The sequence below is a fragment of the Ctenopharyngodon idella genome, chromosome 20 (assembly GCF_019924925.1).
Source record: "Ctenopharyngodon idella isolate HZGC_01 chromosome 20, HZGC01, whole genome shotgun sequence".
In the NCBI taxonomy this organism is placed as follows: Eukaryota; Metazoa; Chordata; class Actinopteri; order Cypriniformes; family Xenocyprididae; genus Ctenopharyngodon; species Ctenopharyngodon idella.
The window spans coordinates 21,877,412-21,904,411 of record NC_067239.1 but is presented as its reverse complement, the minus strand read 5'-3'; the positions used below and the strand labels follow the sequence as shown (position 1 = coordinate 21,904,411).

At 37.1% G+C, this 27,000-nt stretch overlaps 1 protein-coding gene across 2 annotated transcripts in view; it reads left to right on the top strand.

Annotated features, from left to right (window-relative positions):
* nbas (NBAS subunit of NRZ tethering complex) overlaps positions 1 to 27,000 on the top strand; it is a 175,149-nt gene that overhangs the window by 2,394 nt on the left and 145,755 nt on the right. For both annotated transcript variants that reach the window (XM_051874425.1, XM_051874424.1), the window contains exons 4-19: positions 240 to 317; positions 877 to 924; positions 1,667 to 1,710; positions 6,131 to 6,264; positions 7,039 to 7,172; positions 11,348 to 11,446; positions 11,889 to 12,027; positions 14,336 to 14,401; positions 14,581 to 14,709; positions 15,346 to 15,409; positions 15,815 to 16,008; positions 18,553 to 18,813; positions 19,616 to 19,741; positions 19,964 to 20,115; positions 20,199 to 20,336; positions 25,842 to 25,920. In XM_051874425.1, coding sequence (XP_051730385.1) covers positions 240 to 317; positions 877 to 924; positions 1,667 to 1,710; positions 6,131 to 6,264; positions 7,039 to 7,172; positions 11,348 to 11,446; positions 11,889 to 12,027; positions 14,336 to 14,401; positions 14,581 to 14,709; positions 15,346 to 15,409; positions 15,815 to 16,008; positions 18,553 to 18,813; positions 19,616 to 19,741; positions 19,964 to 20,115; positions 20,199 to 20,336; positions 25,842 to 25,920 — 1,885 coding nt within the window. The remainder of the gene's footprint in view (positions 1 to 239; positions 318 to 876; positions 925 to 1,666; positions 1,711 to 6,130; positions 6,265 to 7,038; positions 7,173 to 11,347; positions 11,447 to 11,888; positions 12,028 to 14,335; positions 14,402 to 14,580; positions 14,710 to 15,345; positions 15,410 to 15,814; positions 16,009 to 18,552; positions 18,814 to 19,615; positions 19,742 to 19,963; positions 20,116 to 20,198; positions 20,337 to 25,841; positions 25,921 to 27,000) is intronic.

The following is a 27,000-nucleotide window of genomic DNA, read 5'->3' as shown; positions in this document are numbered from 1 at the left end:
TGATTTTGGGCTCAAGAAACATTTCTTATAATTATCAATGTTGAAAACAGTTGTGCTGCTTAATATTTTTGTGGTAAACATGACACATTTGTTTTCAGGATTCTTTGACTAGAAACAGCATTTATTTAAAATAGAAATCTTTTGTAAATGTGTAAATGTATTTGCTGTCATTTTTAGTCATTTTAATATGCCATGCTGAAAAAGTCAGTACAGTCTCTGTGCTTTTCTCTGTATTTCAGCCCCTCCAGTTCAACTCTGCCACCTGGGCTGGTTCGCCTCGCAACCAAACAAGTGAACTGGCAATTGGTGCTGGCGAGGTAATACCACCAGTTTTTGCATATAAAAGCTTTACAGAGGGTCAGTCTATTCCAGAAATGTTTTGGCAGGTTCATCTACAGTGTTTAAAGCTCTTGCTGTATATTGATCATCCACACCTCATTGACTCTGCATTACTGAAGTGAATAAGATACTGTGTCCCTAATTTAGACTCTTTTTGGTCTAGAGTTGTTTTAGGTTCATTATAACTGCAACAACACTGTTTTCTTGGGTTTTCAGGAAATCGTTATTTTGTGTGTTTTGGTTCTGGTGAGATATCCAAATTTAATTAAACATCTGCTTGTGGATGCAAGCCATGTAATCTCAATCAAACTAATTTTTTCCTTCACTGTTCTTGTTCCTGCCAGTTATCTGGTTATGCAAAACAGTGCAACACAAGCAGAGATGGCGAGCTTTAATTAGCTATTGATTTCCAGATGGAAGACAATGTTCTCTGTGTTAGAAATGCTTATTTTTGGCTCCGTGTTTGCTTACATAATCATTCTGTCTTCTTTTTCCCCATTTTGTTTATATATATATATTTATTTTTCTTCTGTGCAGTAATGGGAAGCTTCTGGCTGTGGTTCAGGACCAATGCGTGGAAATTAGGTAATTCTGCACATCGATTGGAATTGTTTGCCCTTTCTATAATTGGTTAATTTTTCACCCTCTTGTCTCTGGTGCTGTTCAGCTGAGCAAAGCTACTTCTGAGATTGATGATTTGGCACAGATGATGTATTTTTAAATATATGTATGTGTATTTTCATGTACAATTCGGTTTCAGTAGGTGTGATTTATTACGCTAGCACCAGCTAATCCGCTCACGCAGAATTGAAAGTGTCACGCTTCATGGTTTAAGAAATTCAGAGCCTGATGTTCTGAAAACAACCTCTAAACATCTAATTGCTTAATCTAAAAAAAAATCTATAGTTTTTCTCCCCATTCTCCCACTTACTAAAGGGCTGATGTGAACTCAAAACACTCACGTGTAAAGGCCCATTCACACCAAGAATGATAACTATAATCATAACTATATTAGCGTCCATGGATGATATAATTCTGTCTATTCTAAACACACACTACAGTTTTGTCATCCACCGCATTAAATATTTGAGATCTTTAAAGCAGGATTCTGATTGGCTGTCAATGTTTTCATCTTTCATCAGCTGGAAAAAAATGGTTCTGAAAGCGATTCCAAAGATATTGTTTCTCTGTGCCGTTATCATTATATTTGTGGTGTGGATTCTGCTATTCTTTTATATTTAGAACGATTTTTAGAACAATATCATTATTGTTATTGTTATAGTTAAGGTCCTTGGGCCTTATCAGCATGCTTTATGCTCTCTTTCAGGTCAGCTAAAGATGACTTTGGATCCATCATAGGAAAATGCCAAGGTACAGTAAATGTTTTGTTTTTGTTTAGTTATGCCAGAGTATTCTGCCAAATTTTCAACAAAATCAATTGCATATAACAAGTTTTGTGAATTTTGACATTTGCAAAATGTCATTCTAGTAAAGCCTTGATGATTTCACTTAAAAAAAAAAAAAAATACTTCACAACATTAATTTAATCTTTTTAAAACATATGAATATTAATATTATGAATATTAATGAATATTCAATATAATGAATATTAATTAGGCGATGTATATTGTGTATTATTCATTGATGGTGTTATTAATTTGCTGAAAAGGAGGCAACTGGGTGTTAGTCATATTAGGATCACCATATTTTGCAAGATTGTTTGTTAAATCGAGACCTCTGCTTGGTCTTGAAGTCACTTTTTTTATGTGTTCTTGCCATTTTTTGTTTGCTGTTTCAGAGAATGAAATCTGCCACTTTGAATTACTAGTCTTTGGTTAAATAGGCTGTTTTACTTGTTATTCTCTTCTCTGCTCTACATTTCTTATAGCTTTACATTTACGTTGAATATTTTATGAGCAATATCATTCAGAGAATAGGCCTGCGGACATGCAAGTCTGCTTTCAATTCACTTTCATTCGTACTGTCTTAGTTCATTTCAGTTCATTTCATGGAGATTGCATTCAGCCAGTACTTTCTATAAAGGCAGAATTTCCAGTAGTGTGAAGTGTATGAAATGGATGTGTTTGATTAATTGCCATAGTCTTTTGTGCTCTATAGTCAAGCTGCTTTTTCATTCTTCCTCTCTGGTCTTGTAGGGCAGAATGTGATGTTTATAGATACAGTGCCACTTGAAAGTTTGTGAACCCCTTGCAGAATCTGTGAAAATGTGAAAAATTTTAACAAAATAAAAGAGAATACAAAATGCATGTTATTTTTTATTTAGTACTGTCCTGATTAAGATATTTTACATAAAATATGTTTACATATAGTTCACAAGACAAAAAAATAGCTGAATTTATTAAAATGACCCCGTTCAAAAGTTTGTGAACCATTGATTTCTAATACTGTGTGTGGTTACCTGGATGATCTACGACTGTTTTTTTTGTTTTGTGACGGTTGTTCATGATTGTTCTGAGCAGTTAAATTGCCCAGCGTTCTTCAGAAAAATCCTCCAGGTCCTGCAGATTCTTCAGAATTCAAGCATTTTTTGCATATTTGAACCCTTTCCAGCAGTGACTGTATGACTTTGAGATCCATCTTTTCACACTGAGGACAATTGAGGGACTCAAACACAACTATTAAAAAAGGTTCAAACATTCACTGATGCTCCAGAAGGAAACACGATGCATTAAGACTTTTTGAATTTGAAGATTAAGGTAAATTGTACTTAATTTGTCTCCGGGAAACATGTAGGTATCTTCTGTTGCTTCCAAAGGGCAGTACTAAATTAAGAAAATTGATATTTAAACAAATTTGGACATCTTCATCCTGTTCAAAAGTTTTCACCCCTGACTCTTAATGCATTGTGCTTCTTTCTGGAGCATCAGTGAATGTTTGAACCTTTTTTATTAGTTGTGTTTGAGTCCCTCAATTGTCCTCAGTGTGAAAAAATGGATCTCAAAATCATACAGTCACTGCTGGAAAGGGTTCAAATATGCAAAAGATGCTGGAAATCTGAAGAATCTGCAGGACCTGGAGGATTTTTCTGAAGAACAGAGCTCAGTTTAACTGCTCAGGACAAACAAGGGACTCATGAACAACCATCACAAAGCAAAAAAAACAGTCGTAGATCATCCAGGTAACCACACACAGTATTAAGAATCAATGGTTCACAAACTTTTGAATGGGGTCATTTTAATTAATTCAGCTATTTTTTTTTTTTTTGTCTTGTGAATTATATGTAAACATCTTTTATGTAAAATATCTTAATCAGGACAGTACTAAATAAAAAATAACATGCATTTTGTATTATCTCTTTTATTTTGTTAAAATTTTTCACATTTTCACAGATTCTGCAAGGGGTTCACAAACTTTCAAGTGGCACTGTATATGTGTTTTTCTGTGCTATAATCCTGATGGAAATGCAAAGGTAAACTAAATGTACAAATAGAGAAAATTAGCATGCATTAAATATCCAACACTGGCCGATAGAAAAAAAAAAAATCGTGCATCCCTAACAAAAAATCTTTGTAGTGCAAGATGAGTCGTCTGTATTTCCAAGAAGTGAAAAATGGACAAGCAGATGATGGGATTGGCCCCATCTGTCATATGATATTACTATAACGCTAACTTTATTAGCGCCCACACCAACGGATGATATTGTTGTGTTTATTATAATTGTGTGCTGCAGTTTTATCGTCTGCCACTTTAAATGCTCAAGCTCTTAAAGCAGAATGAATTGTGATTTAACTTTTAATATTAACTTTTATTTTTAAATGATGGCAAAGGTAATATAAATGTACAAATATAGAAAATTAGCATGCATTTAAAATCTAATATTGGCCGACAGATACAAAATACTGTACAAAATATGAAATATCAGTTATCAGCAACAGGGGCTAACCACTATAGGCATTAATAATTGGAAATGGCCAAATTGACCCCCTTGATTTCTTTATGTTGCTCTTTATTACGCACCACTCTGTTTGTTGCTAGGATTTGTTGCAGTTTAAAAAGTTAAATTTCTAGTCTAGTCTGCCTCAGCGATGATGGCCAATCAGATTGAAGACGGCGGGGCTTAACATTCACTGAAGATGCTTTTAGTTTTTACAGTGATAGATAGCACGTGTGGTAAGATATAAGTAGCTAAACATTTAATATCTGACACCTGTTTTACGATGGATATGTTTAACGACCCACAGTAACATACAGTAATGCAAACTACACAACTTTTTTTTAAATGTAATTTTACCATTTTGAATTGAAAATATCATTTAAATGATGTCATTCATAACTGAATGTAATGAGACAAGAAATGTTTTTTACATTTTTGACGTATTAGACATACAAACAAGAGTGAATGTGTGCATATTTTTAAATAACATAAAAGTTAAATAACATAAAAGTTTTTGTAGTGCAAGATGAGTCATCAGTATTTTTGGTCTGACAAGCAGATGACGTGATTTGCTCAATTTGTCATATGATATGACAACCAAATGCTAATTCTGTGACGCTTTCTATAATTTATAAGTGAACGGAAGCCAGCACAGACCTTTACAGATCAGCATTCAGCCTAAAATGAAAGTCATGAGTTGGTTACTATGAATGGCTGCTTTGTTTTTCGTCCAAACGCAATTTCCCTCATGTGTGTTTCTTGTTGTGTGAGCACAAAGTGACTCAGCGCTTCCATCTCAGTGAGACATTTTTATAGCGAGTATGCGCTCAACCGGGTTGCTTTGCTGACTTTGCATATTTTCTATCTAAAAAGCACTATGTGCCCCCCCTCCCCCTTTTTTTTTATTTAAATGAGATTTACGGTGTGCAAATCTGCCCAGATAGCATACAGTACACTCATCCCACAAATTCAGGCAATATTGGTCCCGGCGTTCATCTTAGATTAATTAGCTTTTAACAGCTGAGAGGTGATTTATGGACCCTGCTTAAGCGTTTCCCCTACCGATATTTATCTTGCTAAGTGCCATCGTTCATTGTGAATTATTGAAACTCTCCCTCCCAATATTTCTGCGCATTTCTACCTGAATAAAAATCGCCAGCTTGCGTTTCCTGGTTTTCAACACCTCAGGGGTCGAATTGATGATAAGGTTGCTATGGCAACCACTGGCTTTGATGTACACCACAGAGTCGGGTGCATCTGATCTCAGCGGTGCAGCTCGCACCAAAGCCAAAATGTTTTTAATCAAAGGTCTGCTTTATTAACCCCCTCTTGTCTGATGAATGGTAGTTGGATGGTTTCAAGCATGCATTTTGAAGCGCTCTGTATGTAGGCTGTGGGGATGAAACGGTTGCTAGGCCCTGAAGCTGTTGTACCATGCGGCTGGTGTTTAAGTGTTACTTTAGTGTTTAAGTATACAGATTGTATCAAGCTGGGCTTTTGAACTATAAATGAAGAGCCTTGGGCTCATCCTGCACTGAATCGGTGCTGTTTGACTGCAGTGAACGTTTTGATTCCTCACTGTTGAGCGTGGAAGTTACTAAAAGAAAATTAGTCTTGGCTTCGGAGGTCGATGCTAAATTGACTTTTCTTTACAAAAAAAGGTCTAATTAATCTATTATGCATTAAAGGTTTAGCATCATCTGTTTGCAGATGTGTAAATGATGTTAAACTCATTAAACTTTAAAGTTTTACATTAAACATTAAACTTTTTTCCAGATCTCTTAATTTATTTATAATTGTGATTTTATAAAAAATACACTAAAAATCTTTCTCCGCCAAAACACATTCAAATACATTCAGTACTGCAGTATATTTCTGTTCTCCTTCCTGCTGCAGTACCCAAGGATCCAAACCCTCACTGGCGCAGGGTAGCGTGGAGTCATGACTGTGCTCTGCTGGCGTACGCTGACAGCACCGGTACGGTCCGAGTCTTTGACCTGGTGGGCAGTGAACTCTTCGTTATACCACCGGTATGTCACACATAATGTTCAATTTTTCACACCTCCTGTCATTCTCTATGTCTGTCCTTTCCTCAGTCATTCTCTCTCACACACACTATCACTCTGTTGGCATTGAGTCCACTTTCCGTGCACAATAACTTTTTGTGCGCAGTAAGAGCACTCTTTTCTTTTTTTTTAGTATAAGTGATAGCTGTGATGACTGGTTCCTAATGACTGAATTTCAGGCTTGTGTGCTTTGCCCTCTGGCTTTCTGCACTGCTTGGCTCTTCTCTCATTCTCTCATTTTTTTTCTCTCTCTATCTGTAGACCGGGTAGGTCTGACCCTCTCGAGAGGGGGCTTTTCCCACTCTGTTGCCCAAGCAAGGAACATATTTTCTGGTTCCCTTCAGCTCTAAGCCCCCTGATGCCCTTGAAGGACATTTTCTGAGGAGTTTCTCTATCAGAAAGAGAGCTCTCTTTCCCCTTTACCACTTTCAAATTTCCCCTCATCCTCCCCTCTGTCTTTCTTTTTATTGCACTGCTAGTGAGGTCTCAGTTAGTATATCACCGGCCCTTTCTGTCTCTGTCTCTCTCTTGCTGGCTCTCATCCTCCCCCGCATTACTCTACACTCTTCCATCTCTCTGTCAGAAACTATTAGTTTAGTCTCACAAGATGCCCTCTCTCTATCAAAGAGTCTCTGAGTGTAATGACCTGTATGACTCCATATATTTTTGTCACTTTCAAACTCTGCTTCCATCTCTACCTCATCTTTTTGATGTCTTTCTTTTTGTCTGTCTCTCTAGGCCATGAGCTTCCCGGGAGATTTTAGTTATGCAGCAGCCGGTCTGATGTTCTTGGAATACACCGCCAGTGCCCAGTGGTCAGCAGAGCTGCTGGTCATCACATACAGCGGTCAGCTCAAGAGTTATCTGGTCAGGTATGAGATGAGCAAGGTTATCATAGGCAAAACTATTGATTGAGAAATATTTTGTTGAGTGAAATAAAATAATGCAAAGCAAACAAAAACTGAAACAAAATGAAAGAAAAACAATGGTTTAAAATGAACTAAAATTAAACTACATTTTTTTTCTTTGTTTATACACTATATTGCCAAAAGTATTGGGACACCCCTCCAAATCATTGAATTCAGGTGTTCCGATCACTTCCATGGCCACAGGTGTATAAATCAAGCACCTAAGCATACAGACTGCTTCTATAAACATTTGTGAAAGAATGGGTCACTCTCAGGAGCTCAGTGGATTCAAGCGTGGTACCGTGATAGGTTGCCACCTGTGCAATAAGTCCATTCGTGAAATTTCCTCACTACTAAATATTCCACAATCAACTGTTAGTGGTATCATAACAAAGTGGAAGCAATTGAGAACAACAGCAACTCAGCCACGAAGTGGTAGGCCACATAAAAAAATCACAGAGCGGGGTCAGCGCATGCTGAGGTGCACAGTGCGCAGAAGTCGCCAACTTTCTGCAGAGTCAGTAGCTACAGACTTTCAAACTTCGTGTGGCCTTCAGATTAACTCATGAACAGTGCGTAGAGAGCTTCATGGAATGGGTTTTCATGGCTGAGCAGCTGCATTCAAGCCTTACATCACCAAGTGCAATGCAAAGCGTCGGATGCAGTGGTGTAAAGCACGCCGCCACTGGACTCTAGAGCAGTGGAGACGTGTTCTCTGGAGTGACGAATCACGCTTCTCTGTCTGGCAGTCCGATGGACGAGTCTGGGTTTGGCGGTTGTCAGGAGAACGGTACTTGCATTGTGCCAAGTGTAAAGTTTGGTGGAGGGGGGGGATTATGGTGTGGGGTTGTTTTTCAGGGGTTGGGCTTGGCCCCTTAGTTCCAGTGAAAGGAACTCTTAATGCTTCAGCTTACCAAGACATTTTGGACAATTTTATGCTCCCAACTTCGTGGGAACAGTTTGGGGATGGCCCCTTCCTGTTCCAGCATGACTGCGCACCAGTGCACAAGGCAGGCATCCCAAAACTTTTGGCAATATAGTCTATATTAAATAGTATAGAAAATGATATCATGCAATGAATAGAATAGCCAAGGGAGTCAGAAATGTGGGTTAAAGGTCCATTTTTATGGGTGTTTGCTGAGAAAGCACAAGCCTTATCTGACAGCAGTCTTACTCAGACAAAAATCTGTCTAGGCTTGAATCTAATTTGCTGGATTTATGCTATTTGTATGCTATTTAATTGTAAGGTTGCAATAGATGACTTTTTGCCAGTTGTCAAGAGTTTGGGAGGATATGGGAGGATAAGAAAGCACTAATCCATCTGTGTTTAAAGAGTGTTAAGGGATGTTAGATAGTAGAATATTTGTGTTGTAATACATGGATCAAACATTGAAAGATATTGGAACAAGACCACCAGAGAAGATTTTGATGATTCAGATGCTTGCTGATCCTCTCTAACCAAATTCCCTTTGACTCTTCCAGGGCCAGATATTCTGCAATTAAACCCAAAAGTCTGCGTCTTGTGTTTATCTCTGTACTGAGGGGGAGGCTTAGCTTTGAGTATTAATAAAATTTGCCTGCAGTTTCCAATTTGTAATTCTTTGTTTAATCAGTCAGCTCAAGTTTTTAAAGTTTCCATGGATGAAAAAAATCTACTTTATTCTCCTCAAAAACTTGGCTGTAGGCTTTGAAGTGCTGAAGAAAGCTCTTTTCCATTCCCTCACTCATGTTGTTAAATGGAAGTGTTTGCATTTGCGTTACTTTGAAAACTTTCTCAAAGTCATATAGAAATGTTGGACTAAATGGTTCTTTCAAGCACATTTTTGACACACAGCTCAAGAAACAATTGTATTTGTCCTTCACTCTCTGAAGCCATTCAAACATGCAAACTTCAATGGCCATTCTTATCAGGACAGCTAAGCAACACATCCTACTTTTAAAGGTTTCCCCTAAATCAGTGGTTCCCAAACTTTTTAGAGTGGAGTACCCCCTGAGGCATTTACCATCCTTCTGCGTACCCCCTCTCTTCCACTTAGACTGCACCTTTTCCATTAAGGGACAATATTTGCCCCCTAAATTGACTTTCCGGTGCATTTATTATCTTTATAAATACCTTTACATCATTAATAATGTTTTAAATAAAAAAAAAATTCAATAGTAAAATATTCAATGATGATGATAACGTGAAAAGTGATTCTTTTACATACTAAAACCGCCAGTAGGTGGCGGTAAGTCTTAATGCGTGAGTCACCGAGTCATTCGTTCAGTCAGTAACAAAGCAAAAGGCTTGTATTTATGAATGAATAATTGAATCACAAACGATTCGTTCAAAGCCACAGATTCGTTCATGAAACACCGCTGTGATTGTAGTTCTGCTATGGCTTTCGTTGGAACTATTATTTCGTTGCAAAATAGAGCAAATACTGACAATATTGTGAAGAACATCACTTAATAGTACCTTATTGTTTGTTGAACTGTTCTATAAAATCAATGTCACATTTGCAAACGTGTGGATATTTGGATGTACATTCTTGCTCGTATAATATTATCAACATTAAAAACAAGAACTCACAAAAGGTGTGTTTTGTATCAAGAGTTTGAATCTTAAATTGATCTCTATGCTCCTTCTGTGCCAGGCTGTTTGTTTTTCATGATAGTAAGTGTTAAATCTACAGGTAGCCTACATTGTCGAGAACGGCAGTAATGTAGCGCGATCCGCTAAGGCAGCAGACTCTGACGTAACCTATCAGCACCCATATGCACGCTGCTTATATGGAAATGGATTTAGTCATTTTGACAGCAAAAGATGTGGTATTTTTAATTAAATGAACGACAAACTCAGCATTTTGTTCACGTACCCCCTTCTGTCACATCACGTCCCCCCAGGGGTATGCGTACCCCAGTTTGGGAACCACTGCCCTAAATGAACTGTGTAAGTTTTCAACGCAGGACTCGACGTAAGGATGGTCCGATGGCCACAGGTCAGTTTGAGTTTTGGGTCAGTTGATGGAACCGTCACTTACCCTAACTATTGCTCTATAGATCATATACACGTGTTTGTATGCCTTGCAAACTTAATGTTTGTTTTCACCTATGTAACATTTATTTAGTCTGCTAATAGCGAAGTAATGTTTTGCACCATATGGCATCTTTTTTTGCCATCATCAGTTTTGTTTTGTTGAATGCTTAAAATTAAGTGGAAAATAATTAAATATTTTTTTTTTCTGACACATGTAAAATATCTTGCCAAAATGATTGGTACTAGTGAAAGTGTTGGCAGAGCAAGTAACTGTTTTAATTTGATTATTATTATTATTATTATTTTTTTAAATATAAATTTAGGCTTAACATTAAATAGTAAATGCATGTAAAATATGCCTTGTTTGTTTGGACCAGTGAAAATGTTGGCCGGACAAGTAAGAATCAGAACAAATGGCCTGGCAATAAAAAAAAAAACCTACCAATGTTAACTCTCCATTTCTACTTGCACCATTCCAAACGGGATTCGAACTAGTGTTTCCAGTATGGGAGGCGGGTGAGCTAACAAGGACACTAAAGACCGCAGCCTCTAACGTCTGTCACTAGTGCGCCTCTTGAGGCCAGGGGAGTGAGGTTTTACTCATGTATGTCTTACTAGCTGGCCTCTATTACACTCACCCCCGTAAATCTCACTCCCATCCGGGTCACGGCACCAATGTAACCCCTCTGGTTCCACTCAAACCACTCAGAGCGAGATTTGAACCAGCGTTTCCGGCATAGGAGGCAGGCGTGCTAGCAAGGATGCTAAAGACTGCCGCCTCTAGTGTCTGTCAGTGGTGTTCCTCCTGAGGTCAGGGGAGTGAGGTTTTACTCGCACAGCTCTTACTAGCTGGCCTCCATTACACTCACCCCCCCCAAACCTCACTCCCATCCGGGTCACGGCACCAATGTAACCTTCCGGTTCTAATCGCACTACTGCGAGCGGTATTCGGACCAGCATTTCTGGCAGCATTTCTCTTAGTAGCTGGCCTCCGTTACTCTTGCATCTAATTGATTTTTCTCTTTAACAGTGTCTTGAACCACAGGGTTTTATTAATCTGGCCTGGTAAAGACTATTATAATGTTGATGCATTGATTTCCTGTTTCTGTTTTGCTCTCAGTGTTGGAACCAATCAGGGTTTTCAAGAGAATCACACCTTCAGTTTCTCTGCCCACTATTCCAATGGCATTACCACTGCAATATATCATCCTGTCCACAGGTGAGACCCTCATCTTGAAGCTGTTTTTGTTTTGTGTGTGACTGAAACAGAGGTGTTTTTCTCTAAGAGTGAACACAAAATCAGCTGGCATAACTCAACCTTTGGATCACACTTGTGATTTGTATTATTCCCACTATACATGTTTGAAATGAAATTCACTTTGGCTTGTGTTTTAGGCAGTGCTTGTTGATTTTTAAGAAAAAAAAAAAAAGTTAGGGCATTAGCCGCCACATGGGGGCAGTGTTTATATAGTGTGTAGAGGTGTGTGTGTGCATTTATTTGTATGTGCTGTTCACATGTGTCTAGATCTGATTAGATCCCTTTCCTGTTTCATCAGCCCCTCATGGCCCACTTTGGCCTCATAAGTGGGTTGAGGTGCTCTGTGCGTGATGTGTGTGTTTTCCTCTGACTCATGCTCATGATGTGTTTGTCTGTTTGTCAGGTTGCTGTTGGTGGGAGGGTGTGAGTCTGGAGACACTGATGTGTCCAGGGCGAGCCGTTGCGGGATCACAGCATGGAGGGTGTTGTCAGGGTCACCTCACTATAAACAGGTCACCAGTTATGAGGATGACATTACTGCGGTGAGTCTTTTAATACTCAGGTCAGAAAATATTAATGATACAGCATCCATGACATGTATTCTTTCACAAAAAAATCTGGGCAACTCAGGTCTCTGATCATTGGCTTTGATCTTCTAGTTTTCCACTGGAGAAAAGAAAAAAATAAAGGCAGTGGAACTTTTAACTGAGTTTCTGAAGAAAATTACTGTCTTGATGTTAGGGTGTTGTGGTTGGTTGCCGAGTGCTGCTAGGCAGTTGCTAAGGTGTTTTGAGTGATTGTTAGCTTGTAGCAGTGTGGTTGCTTGGACTTTTATTGGGTTTTCTTAGGTTACTAGGGCATTGCAAGGGTTTTCTGGATTGTTGCTAAGGTTTTGCTTAGGGTGTTTCAATATGGTTCCTAGGGACTTGCTATGGTGTTTTGAGTGGTTGTTAGGGTGTTTGTTAGAGGTCTAGCATGTAACAATGTGGTTGCTTGGGCATTAATTAGGTTTTATGAGTTGTTTCTAGGGCGTTGTTGGGGTGTTCTGGATAGGTGCTAAGGTATTGCTTACAGGTCTAGGTGATTGATATGCAGTTGCTAAGTGTTCTGAGTGGTTGTTAGCATCTTACAATGTGGTTGGTATGGTGTCTGGGTGGATGCTAGGGTGATGCTTGCAGGTCAAAATGGCCTGCCTACAGGCTTTATAATATCCTGGTCCCTATGTATAGCTTGGGTTGTTGCAAAGCAAATTTTGTTGTTGTTGTTTATTCCTTTTTTCCCTTTTTTTTTTTTTTTTTTTAGGCCATCTGTAAAAAATCGAAAGTTTGATCACGTTTAAAGCTATTAGCACATCTCCTCAACAAATTACTAACTGCAAGTATGTTCAATGCTTGCTTTTGTATTGGATTTTATAAAGATACTAACTCTTCAGTAGTTCTTGCATTTGTATGGATTGCTCTACCTGAAGAAACAGCCATATCTCAAGAAGTAAAGACACTTCTGCACTGACTACTGCTCAGAATACATAATCTCACATCTCTGTGTTTCACAAAGCTGAAACCAAAGGCTCATTTCTGGTTTTCGAAGGTTGTAAAGGTTTTATGTAGTGAGTTCTTGAAGCTGCATTGTAGGTTTTAATAAGAGCTTTAGTACTGTTGCTTCTAGCTGTTTCCTCCTTCTTACATGTCAAATGGACTTTTCATGCACATAGTTTGAGAAACTTCTAGAATGTTCTGATTGAAATGGTGGAACCTATTTGATATTCTTTATATTTATTTAATATTCAATTATTTATTTAGTTCTTTGGCTCTTGGCTTAATCTAGTGTTATTGAACATGTTTGAGAAATCATGGTGAGTATTCAGTTTGATCTCTCACAAACCTTAAACATGTTGCCGAAAGGCCAAAAAGCATCTTCCGAAAACCAACACTTTTTTCCATTTACTCAGCCTCATGTCGTTCCAAACCCATAAGACTTTGTTTAATTGTTGAATCACAAATTGAGTTACTGTTAATGAAACCTGAAACGTTTTTTTGTCCCTCCATAGAAAATCCAAGTACCAAAACCAAAATGTAGAAGATCCAAAAAAGTCACAAAGGCATTGTAAAATAAATTCACACGAATTAAGCAGTTTAAATTAAGTCTTGTGAAGAAATACGATCTCTTCATATAATGAACAGAAGCTCAAACGTGTGTGTAATGCCTGAGAACCAATGAGGTTTGTTCTTGCATGTGACGCACACACAAGCTTCCATGTTTACCTTGTTATGCGCTCTGTTTTATATGTGAATATAATCCTAAATGAAATCTGTTCACCATATAAGGTGATCATATTTACTTGGTTTCTAGCTGGTCCAAATTGGTGATTAGTTAGTTTGATGAGCTAGCATGTATCAGAAGCCAATTTGATCACCTTAAAGGGATAGTTTAACCAGAAATGAAAATTTTGTCATGATTTACTTGCCCTCAAGTTGTTCCGAACCAAGCAAATCTCGCCCCCCATTGACTACCATAGTAATTTTTTCCCCCTACTATGGTAGTCAATGGGGGGTGAGATATGCTTGGTTACAAACATTCTTCCAAAGAAATTTATGCATGTTTGGAACAGGGTGAGTAGATGATGACAGAATTTTCATTTTTGGGTGAACTATCCCTTTAAGATAGTATGACCAAATGGTAGCTAAACTGGATGAGTAATCCAAGTTGGTCTACCATACAGGATCAATTATAAACCAACCACCAGTTTAATCTGGATTTTTCAGCAAATTTTACAACAAAGAAGTAGTAGTATGTAAATGCATCCATGATATTCATGAAGGAAGTTATGAATCATTTTCTTTTCTTATTTAGTCCCAGAGGCGAGGATTCTTCAGAATGCCCAGCTTTCGACTTTTCTCCAGGCATAACAGTGAACAGGTGACTCACTTTGGTATTTAGTTTTTGTGTCGCTCAGTCACATTTTTTGCTTGCCATATTCTTTTCATAGTCTCTCTGGGCCACTATGACAGCACATAAAATGCCAAAGCTCAATTGCATTCTGCTAAAAACGCTGAATAAATAGTGTAATGCCTAATTGAATGTGTATGTTTGCTCAGGATGGCGTGTTCAGAATGAGTCTGTCTCCTGATGGCACAGTGCTGGCTGTGATCCACTTCTCTGGCAGTCTCAGTCTCTGGAATATTCCATCATTCAAACTGAGAGGCAGCTGGAAACAAGAGGAACAAGTAATAAAATCACTGTGTGTGTGTGTGTGTGCTTGATTTAAGAGACTTGAAGTGTATAAATTAATCTAATCAATGGGATTACGAAAATCATGGTTGTTAAAACGCTTTCTTGAACACTTCGCTTGCCTGCCATTGGTCAGACAATCAAATAGTCACACCCTTAAACACACACCAATGTCTTCAACTACAGCAATTTTCATTCCATGCTGACTTAAAAAATTTACTTATCAACTAGACCCCTAGTGGTGTGCATGTAGAATTACGCACGCAATAGTTTTCTTTCTGCTTTTCAACATTTAATTGTGTAAAACTTTAATGAGCAAACAGTTTGGAGATTAGAAAACATGGACAAATGATACATTTCAGCATTAATATCGCTTTCCAGGGCACAGCTAGAAATGAACGCACCTTTTAACAATGTGTCATAAAATGATTTGTTTGTTCTTGTCTATGCATGAGCGTCTTTTTTTTTTTTTTTCTCTTTGTAGCACTTAAAGTTCAAACTTCCAATGTCATGCTGCTATGTTCCACTGATTTACCCACCACTTTGTGTTCAGCATGCATTCTGTCACTTCAGGACAAACACTCCCAGCTATTCCCTTTTACACTCTCTCACTTGCTCTCTCGTTTGTTTAGCCGGGATTTGACGAGATCAACCCAGAATGGAAGACTTCGCTGGAGAAGAGAAAGAAGATAAAAGGTAGCCGGACCCTCAACTATAGACGTGTATCTACTCCTACACTTACCTAGCACTATTAATTATGTAGTGAGTTCAGACAGAGGCGGTGGGAGGGAGAAGAATGCTTTAATAAAACCCTCCGTCTTGTGTCTTTGTAGAGAGGCGTTAAATTCAGACAGTGACATTTTGATTGTAGGTTTAGATCACACGTTTTCATAAAGCTTGTCTTTCTGCTTGTCCTCGGTTTGTGCTCTCTTTTCTGTTTCCTCTTTGAAAATGATGTTTCTAAATCATCTATCACATTTAGCTGAATGCTGACTTTTAAATGAATGAATGTCTGTGAAATGTTTTATTTATGATATTCAGTTTTTTTTTCTGTGTTGTCTTTCTTAACACCTGTCTCTCTCTCTGTGTCTCTCTCTTCAGATAAGGAGCAGTATCAGTCTCTGCTAGATGTGAGCTGGTGGAGTGAGACTGCTTTGATTTTAGCCCGCTGTTCTGGGGCCCTCACTGTGTCTTCTGTGAGGACACTTAAAAACTTACTTGGCAAGTCCTGCGAGTGGTTTGAACCCTCACCGCGAGTCACCTCAGCCCATGATGGGGGCTTCCTCAGTTTGGAGGTGTGTGTTTGTAAATGTATCAGTTTTAACCCGTGTCAAAAAAAAACACTATAAAAGCACTACTCTTCACATCATTAATATCACTTTTTAATTTAAAGAGTTCACCCAAAAATGAAAATTCAGTCATTAATTACTCACCTTCATGTCGTTTAACACCTGTAAGACCTTCGTTCATCTTCGGAAGACAAATTAAGATATTTTTGATAAAATCCGATGGCTTAGTGAGGCCTGCATTGCCAGCAAGATAATTAACACTTTCAGATGCCCAGAAAGCTACTAAAGACATATTTAAAACAGTTCATGTGACTACAGTGGTTCAACCTTAATGTTATGAAGCGACGAGAATACTCTTTGTGTGCCAAAAAAACAAAATAGCGACTTTATTCAACAATATCTAGTAATGGGCGATTTCAAAACTGCTTCATGAAGCTTCAAAGCTTTATGAATCTTTTGTTTGATGTTAGGAGCGCCAAAATCACGTGATTTCAGTAAACGAGGCTTCGTTTCGTGTTTCGAAATTTCAGTAGTTTACATGACTTTGGCAGTTTGATACACACTCCGAACCACTGATTTGAAACAAAAGATTCATAAAGCTTCGAAGCTTCATGAAGCAGTGTTTTGAAATCGCCCATCACTAGATATTGTTTAATAAAGTCGCTATTTTTATTTTTATTTTGGCACACAAAAAGTATTCTCGTCGCTTCATAACATTAAGGTTGAACCACTGTACTCACATGAACTGTTTTAAATATGTCTTTAGTAGCTTTCTGGGCATTGAAAAAGGAAATGATCTTGCTGGCAATAGAGGCCTCACTGAGCCAACGGATTTTATCAAAAATATCTTAATTTGTGTTCCGAAGATGAACGAAGGTCTAACGGGTGTGGAACGACATGAGGGTGAGTAATTAATGACAGAATTTTCATTTTTGGGTGAACTAACCCTTTAATTTCCCAAAGACTACTGTATTTTGTGATCCTTCCTTGTCTCGCAAGTTTAAATCATTGCTGAATTAATTTCAGAAAATTTGATACGCTCCATCACAATTAATTGACTCATTTATTAATACTGACAGTTTTTATATATTAAAATGTTTTAGTAAAATATTATGTATTTAAATATTGTTTTATTGGTACATAAGATGAATAAGTGATAATAAGATGAATCATATCCTGTAATTTAATAAAAAAACAGTGTGAAAAAACATGTCATTATTAATTTTAAGTAGTTTCGTATGGTCATCCTGCTTAAATCCTCTCCCTAATATAATACAATATTTAATACTTTTAAAACAGTAACACTTTACAATAAGGTTCATTAGTTAACATTAGTTGACTACGTTAGTTAACATGAACTAATAATGAACTGCACTTCTATAGCATTTATTAATCTTTGTTAATGTTAATTTCAACTTTACTAATACATTATTAAAATCTTGTTAACATTAGTTAATGCACTGTGAACTAACATGAACAAACAATGAACAACTGTATTTTCATTAACTAATGTTTATCTAATGAACCTTAGTGTTACCTTTAAAACTTTAAACAAGGATGCATTACACTGACCAAAAGTGGTCAATGTAAAGTTCAGAACATTACATTCCTTTTTAAGAAACAAAAAACTATTTTAAAAAACAAAAAAACAAAAACAATTTTAAAAACTTTCTATTCATCAAAGAAACCTGAAAAAAGCACCAAATCAGCAAGTTAGAACGATTTCTGAAGGATCATGTGACACGGCTTTGCCATAACAACAATAAATCACATTTTAAAATGTATATCCAAACAGAAGTTATTTGAAGTTGTAATAATGTTTCACAATATCACTGTTTTTACTGTATTTTTGATCAAATACATTTTTAAATACATTTTAAAAACCCAAACTTTTGAATATATAATATAATATAATAATAGACAACATGCTCCATCCAGAATGCTGTCTTTCATTCGTGGCCACTGATGGCAGTAATTACTTTTGTAAAGGAAGTCGTGTTATTCAGACACTCTCTCTCTATCTTCAGGCCATCATCATAAAAGTGCTTTACCGCTCCTCATCCTCTGATAAGAAAAAACTCATCTCTTCCATCTCCACCTCATTGTTTTTTTGGCGCTTTCCGCTGATGTAAAGCTCTCACAGCTAGAGAGATGTGAACCTTGAGGCGAGTACAGAGGGATGGGAAAAGGAGAGTGAGAACATGAGAGAGATGTCGGGTTTTATTCTGGCTGTATGTTCGGTTGACGGTTTCCTCACTCCGTAGGGAAATGCAGCACACAGCTGCGGTGTCGACTGTGTGAAGTTTGTTTGATAGATTTTTCAGTGAGTGAGAAAGAGAGAAACAAACAGGTACTGCCAGGAAAATGTGTTTGTGTCCTGCAGAAACAGGGTTTGTTAGTCTTCCAAGTCAATAATCAAAATCATCTAATTTAGTTTTTTCTAAAATAATCGAAGGGTTGTTCTGGAAAGTTCCTTTAACTTTTCATTGTCCTTGAGTCAGCCAACCAAATCTTTTTAATCTCTCTCTGTCAATCCCTTTGCCCCCTCAGTGTGAGGTAAAGCTGGCCCATAAGCGCTCTCGTCTGGAGAGCAGCGTGACGGGTGAAGAGGACGATGGAGAGGATGACTCCGACTCGGACGAAGAGTCCTCAGCGAAGGCACGTTATTTTGGATATGTGAAGCAGGGCCTGTACTACGTGACTGAGATGGAACGTTTCGCCCCTCCCAGAAAACGGCCACGTACCGTCATCAAGAACTACCGCCTGGTCAGCCTGAGGTCCACCACGCCAGAGGAGCTCTACCAGAGGAAGGTCGGTTACTATAACAACCTGACAGAGTGGAACCACCCACTCGTCCAAACTTGAAATGTAATGGATAGTCATTATAATGATAGGATGACTCTACATTATTCTGCTTATCATAAAATTACTCTCCAAATAAATAAACATCTGGACATTAACTACTGATGTGAATTTAAATTATTTTATTTTATTAGAAAATGTTTATCCTGTTCATTTGAAAAGGTTTTTAATCAAGTTAATCCAAATTCAGTTTTAGAATATTTAAGAATAATGCATCTTGTTCACTTTCTATTTCAGTCTCAAGTATAGTTTTTTTTGCCATGAAAATAGCCATAGAAGTTTGAAAAATAGCCCTGAAGTGTAGGCTTTTCACAAGAATAAGGATTCATGTAACGTGACTGAGTGGTCTAGTAACATTTTGTAGACCTTGAAGATTACCTAGCAACATCAGCACAAGTTCATTAATATTCATGAGCTCAGCATTTTACATATAGTGACATCGCAACGCTCCCATTTTCAGCCTCTTCCTCTTTAAAGATCATTCCTTGAATACGCTCAGAAGAATGAAGTGTGGAATGAAAGCAAGAGAGGAAGATGAATGTGAATTGGACAGGTGTTTGAAACATCATGTAATAGAAGATGCCAACCTTAAAGTAACAACAGCATTTTGTGAGATCTCAGATCCTTATAGATTTACTTTATGGCTGTAATATTAATAGGCAATAACAGTTCTGTGGGTCTCAGACGGACCATTAATAAGACTGAGAGCTTTCAGTAGAAGTTTATCTGGTGGGTGTGTTTGTATTCACAGATTGATAATGAGGAGTATGGAGAGGCTCTCTCTCTGGCTCAAGCATATGGTCTGGATTCTGATCTCGTCTATCAGAGACAGTGGAGAAAATCTACAGTCAGCATCGCTTCCATTCAGGACTACTTGGTAGGAGTCATTCTGTAACATATTGAAACAACCCATGAAAATCAAACTTCTTTTTTTTCCACTGAGAATGATAAATGAAAAACAAAAAACAAACTTATTTATACTGGAATGATTGTTCTGGACACATGATGCAAAAGCTGATGATTTTGTCTAACTGAAAATTTGTGACTAAAATTGGTGTTTAGTACAAGTAGGTCTTAAATCTTTCTTATTTTTTCACAGAGTAAGATAAAGAAAAGATCATGGGTGCTGCATGAGTGTGTGGAGAGGGTTCCAGAGAATGTGGATGCAGCTAAAGAGCTCCTGAAGTATGGCTTGAAAGGAACCGACCTTGAAGCATTGATCGCCATCGGTGATGGCGAAGACCGGGGCAGGTGTGTGATGCACACTTACACAGATCTACAGATCTGCATATCTCCTCTTTGGCTATATGTTAACCAGGATGTATCTTCCATAGATTCATCTTACCAGGTGATTTAGACTTGGACGATGCTTCATATGAAGACTTCCTGTCCGTGGAGGAAGAGATGGAGCAAAGAAAAGAGAGGGAAGCCAAAAAGAGACAGGAGCTCCTCAAGAAAGTGGAATTTAGCAAGTAGGCTCTCCCACATACACACACAGTCATTGTAAGTCAGGTTGATGTTAGTGATATGCTTAATTACATACTTTCAGAATTAAAGGGTTAGTTCACCCAAAAATGAAAATTCTGTCATTAATTACTCACCCTCATGTTGTTCCACACCCGGAACAACTATTTTATATTTTTGATAAAGTCAGATGGCTCAGTGAGGCCTCTATTGACAGCAAGATAGTTAACACTTTCAGATGCCCAGAAAGCTACTAACAACATATTTAAAACAGTTCATGTGACTACAGTGGTTCAACCTTAATGTTATGAAGCGACAAGAATACTTTTTGTGCACCAAAAAACCAAAATAACAACTTTATTCATATTTTTGGCGCACAAAAAGTATTCTCGTCGCTTCATAACATTAAGGTTGAACCACTGTAGTCACATGAACTGTTTTAGATACGTCTTTAGTACCTTTCTGGGCATTTGAAAGTGTTAATTATCTGTAATATCTGTTCACAGTACCTCATATTCTAGTAGCTTTATTTGGCATTTAAAAAACAATTTATTTGTTATTTAAAACAAATAAATTAATGTATAGATAATTTTTAACATTAATTTAACCTTATTATTATTATTATTATTATTATTATTATTATTTTTACTTTTCACAGTACCTCATGTTCTAAAGTACCTTTATTTGGTATTTAAAAATATTGTGTTAAACATAAATTAACTTGATATTTTTGCCATTCCAAAAATACATTTTGTAAAATCTTTTTTGTCCTCTCAAATTTTCCATAGACCCTTGTGGCGCCCTGGGGTTTGAAAACTAGCATTCACTAGAATATAGATGGTACTAAAAGACACAAAACTCATATTTTAATTTCATGGCATCTTTAAAAGTTGGACTATTTTTAATTTGACTTAATAACTTTTTTAAACTGAATTATCCTGAATAGTTTTACCATGCAATCTGCCCAAGAGCTAAAGCACAGCATGCTCTCAGCACGCTAATTAAAGCACCACTGCTAAAATGTAATGATAAAAAGAAAGAAAAAAACATTCAGATAAACTAGTTGACCTCACTAATGCACTAGTTGGTTGTTGGACGTGACCCACCCCTAGTAGATGCTCACATAAAGCTCATGAGGAAGTTAAATTCAGTGGAAGAGATCTTGGAGACAGCACAGATGGGAAGGGAGAGAAAGAGCGGGAGACAGATAAAGAGAAGTGAGAGAAAGAGGTGTAGGAAAAAATTAAAGCCCTTTATAGATTTATTTCTAATCTGCATAAGGTAATTTATGCCTCAGTTGTGCTTTGCCCAAGAGGCCCTAATGAAAGAGCCCTCCGTGAACACAAATTATGAACGCTCACACACTCGATAGGGTGGAGGGAGGAAGATATAGACAAAAAAAAAACATAGATTGGCTAACATTTGCTGTAAACACTGCACTAATCAAAACACACTTGTTTACACACAGACAAAATTGCCTAATTTTTCATAGCGTAACTCAGTTAAACACGCACACACACGCTCTCCATGCATATCACACAGAACTGTATCTAATTTGCACTTAATTACTGTACGCTTCCGCCAGCGGTTTGACACCAGAGTGTGTGTTTGTGTGTTTACTCCTCAGGCTGTTTGTTTTTATGCAGTCAGCATATTTAATGTGCGTGTTAATATGGCTGTTTATGAGTGTCTGTCTGTCTGTATGATGCATGATGTCCTTTTCACTCCATCGAGGGAGAAAGAGTGATTGACAAAAGAAAACCGATGAAAAAAGAAGTAGTGGCGAGACTGAAGGAAAAAGAGAAACAAAGGCATTTAGCAAGCGAAAGAGATGATAAAAGCGATGAGGAAAGAAGATAAAGAGTGACAGAGAGAGAAAATAGACAGGCACATCAACATTGGGAAAGAGAGAGCGACTCTAATGGGGTGTACTTCAATTTCTCCTGACGTTCAGCTGTGGTAATGCAACGACAAAAAAGACAATCATCATTCTGTTAATTTCTTTTTAACTACGCCACCATTATAGCAATGGGGTGGTATCGATCAGACCGCTGGGTTTAGTTGAAGGTGTGTGTGTGTTAGAAAGCGATAGAAAGTTCACACACCATCACAGCTACACTGCATATTTTGATAGTGATTCCCCTTAACAATGTCTGCCTGTCAATCAGGCTTCAGTCTTGCAGCGATATTCTCTCAGTTGAAGATGACACTGCCTGCAGTTAATTCAGCTGCAGCACAGACTGCTTTCAAACGTACAATAGTTTTCGAGATCATTTCAGCCTTATGTGTGCTGCCTATTTTAAACCTTGTTTATAAAATAGAATATAAAAATGGAGTGGGGTCTGAAACCACTACTAGTGACAATGCTTCTATTTTGAAGTATTTTGCTTTGCAAATTATATTATCAGCATAACAATTTTAGTAATAGTTTTACTAAAGAAAATGTTATCTTTTAAATATGCATTTCACAAAAACTGTACATTATATTACTGAAAGTATGATCAAATTAAACAGTTATTCAAAAGTGTGTGATATAAATGAGTAATTTTCATAATTTTGTAGTTATTAAAATTTATTGTTCATAATTTGTAAGTCTTTTGACTATTTCATGTTTTAGAATTGTTGTAATAACAAATGCCAGATTCATGGGTTTGAACTTCCAAGGTTCACTCCAAAGTTCAGCAAGCATAAATTTTTGATAAGCTGAAAAAATATATCATGAGCATTTTTGCCCAGCAGTGCTTAAAGGATTAGTTCACTTTCAAATGAAAATTACCCCAAGCTTTACTCACCCTCAAGCCATATATGGCTTGTATATGACTTTCTTCTTTCTGATTAACACAGTCGGGGATATATTTAATAAATATCCTGATGCATCCAAGCTTTATAATGGCAGTGAATGGGATCAACGAGTATGAGCTTAAGAAAGTGCTTCCATCCACATCCATCCATCATAAACGTACTCCACACGGCTCCGGGGGGTAAATAAAGGCCTTCTGAAGTGAAGCGATGCGTTTGTGTAAAAAAAAAAAAATCCGTATTTAACAAGTTATGAAGTAAAATATCTAGCTTCCGCCAGACTGCTTTCAGTATTCTACTTACGAAGAAAGTGTAAAACTCTTGCAGTTCAAAAAGCTTACGCTACGTCCTACGCCTTCCCTATTCAAGTTTAACTGATGCGACGCCAGTTTTTTTCGGAATTTGAATACGGAAGGTGGTCTGGTGGATGGAGGCACTTTCTTCAGCTCATACTCGTTGATCCTGCTCACTGCCATTATAAAGCTAGAATGCGTCAGGATATTTATTAATATTTCTCTGATTGTGTTCATCAGAAAGAAGAAAGTCATATACACCTAGGATGGCTTGAGGGTGAGTAAAGCTTGGGGTAATTTTCCTTTAAAAGTGAACTAATCCTTTAACAAATTTAACGAATCCTTCAGTACTGGTTTTTTTCCAGCTGCATTAAAAATTGCTGCTGTTACCCCGGGTCCTCAAGAAGCGCAACTTAGATTTGGATAATTCAAATAACTATTGACCTATATCAAATCTTTCTTTTCTGGCTAAAATTTTAAAATGAGTTGTAGCTTTACAGTTGCAAAATCATCTTTCGGTTAGTAATCTTTTTGAGCAACTTCAATCTGGTTTTGGAAAATTTCATAGCTCTGAAATGGCCCTGGTTAAAGTGACTAATGTCTTTTGGCCTTTGATGCTGGATCCCCCACTGTTCTTATTCTCTTAGACATTAGTGCCACTTTCGACACAGTCGATCATACTCTTACTGAATCGCCTTGAAACAGTTTTTGGTATTTCTGGCACCATCCTAAACTGGTTTAGATCCTATTTGACCAGACGCAGACAGTTTGTTGCTTTAGGGGAATACAGGTCTGATATTGGGTTTCTACCGGCATCCCTCAGGGCTCAGTATTAGGACCATTACAGTTTTCATATTTACCTGTTTATCTGTGATTGGTTGTTTCTTTGTTTTTTTTTGTTTTGTTTTTTACAACAATTTGCATGCTGAATTGTGATTGGTCTCTTGATTTATCCTTTGTTTATTAGTCTCTCTCTCTCTGACCATTTCTCCCAATTTATTTAGGCTAACACTTTTTCTAGCTATCATTTAACCTTAGTTAAATTAGCATTGTATATATTAATTCAAATTAAAAAGCTTTAAATATCTTATATAGCATATAAAGTTTTATTGTCTTAAATTTGAGGCTAAAAAGACTCAAGAGTCTCAAACTCACAAGTTAAGTGGGCTTTGAGGCAAAAATGCTGTGTTGCTTGAAATGAAATGATGCATCGCATCAGTGCCACCTTAGATTTTGATGTCAATTAGCATGTGTCTTGTTAATTGCTGTATTGATGTAGTGTTTCAAACTGTTTCTGTGATTAAACTCCACTATTAAATGACTTTTTAATCTTTGTTTTGCTGGAAAATTGGTCTGAATTTAAAACAAAAAGTATTAAAGGCATTAAACTGTTGTGTATTCAGTAAAGAATGTTAGTAATTTCAAACCAGTGCACCTTTTCATAACTACATTTTATCCTGCGACAAATCAATAGCCAATTCCTTTTCTCCTCTCTAAAATAGACTGCTATGCAATCATGACATTTAGCAAGTCCTTAAATGGTTGTAATAGTTTTTCTTTTTCTTTTTCAAGTTTGATGTTGTCAATAATGTTACGTTTTGACACTTTAAAGATGAGCGACCTTCAGCACACTAGTTGTTAAGTGAACTGACAGCTGCGTGGCAATGCTGTGTGCTTTTAAAATGCTTCTTCTACATTCAAGCCATTCATAAACCCTTGACACAGCATTTAATTCTGCTTTAGTTTCATTACAATCAGTATGCCTGAAATAGAATTGCTTTTGCGTTTGGAGGCCGGCAAAAGAAGTGCGCTAAGCGTTCACATGCGAGTGTGTTTATGCATAGGCTATTCTTTCAATCTTCTTTTATCATGTTTGCATTGTGATAACATCCTGCAGTTCAATATTCTCCCCCAGTCCAATGATCTATGCGTGTGTGCGGGTCTCATTCGCATACAACGGGATGCTCAGGTTTCCGCAGTAATGCAGGGAGAATGAGATGAGATTGTAATTGCCTTCTGTGGATTTTCACGCTGACTGATACACGCGCGCGCTCGCATGGGCATCCAGGCAATCAGGCAGCGGTCGCCTCACATTAGCCTGTCTTTGATGACCTAATCTGGGTCTATAATGGCTCACTACCCTTTCAGCACTGTTCTCCCTCTGTTTCGTCCGCTTTTTCCTTCAGTCTCAAATCGTCCCATTCATCCGTATTTCCTTGTAATGCCTTTCATTATATCTGTAAGCCTCTACATACATGTCTGTCAAACCCTCCACCCCCTCCCCCAGAGTGTACGAAGCTTTATTTCATTCCACCGTTTTCATGGATATTAGTGGCGGCTCTCTGAAGTGGATGCATGCCGATAAGCCCCAGATAAGATTGTGTTTGCATGTTTAATCCTGTTGATGTCATGTTCTTCCAGACTGACTCTAGAGCAGAAGGAGCTCTGCAGAAGTAGACTGAAGCTTCTCTGCTATCTGGACCGCTTGGCCACTTATGAGGTAACACTCTCCAAACTTGTACTTACTTGTATTGAATAAAGCTTTAAACTTCCAGAATTTGGCTTTAAAAGGGATTAATTTAAAGGGACATATAATGGAAAACAGTATTTCCCTTGCTTAATGTAGACAACTTTCACAATGCAAAGCTTCCTCCCCGGTCCAAACATTAAAACTAATCTGCAAAAGCGGCTCATTCAAAAATCATAATTTTAATTGCATCACGTTAACCTACCTAATTTACATATTAACCACCTTATACTACCCTAATTTACATATCAGTACCCATACTCCAAAATAACACTTATCGCTCTGATAGTTTATCAAGGATGCTTTTTTTTTCCCACTTCAAAACTCTGTGGCAACACACACAACAAAAAAAGACTTCTTAACTCTTTAATTAAGAATGGTTTTAATTAGTCTTTTTGGACTTGTTTTTCAGGAAAAAAATCTGTAGAAAAAGATAAATTGACTTGAGAAGCACTGCATAAGATAGACTTGTTTTCAGAGATTGTATTCCGAATATAGTTGTACTTTTCACATTTTTTTTTTGTATGTACTTAAAATAAAAAAATAAAAAAATCTGCTAAATTGACTCAATTTTAGTATCTTATTCAATGTTGGTTCTCAACTAAATTTCTTTTTTCACAGGCTTTTTGATATTTTAACTGGAAAGAAACTTGTGAGCTGTTACTTGTATTAAGCCATCAATATGAGTGTTTCTTTTTTTTTTTGAGAGAGATTTGTTTTGTATAGCCAGTATATATTACTGTGACACTTTTACAAGGGAGATAATATACGTATATATACATAATATACGTGTATGTATGTATGTGTATATATATAATATATATATGTCAGATAACACTTAAGCAAAACATGGTCAGGTCAAAGTGTCTGAATAATTAAATATATATATGTATATGTTTATATGTATATACTGTATATGTATGTGTGTGTGTGTGTGTGTGTGTGTGTATATATATATATATATATATATATATATATATATATATATATATATATATATATATATATATATATATATATATCTTTATCTCCCTTGTAAAAGTGTCACAGATT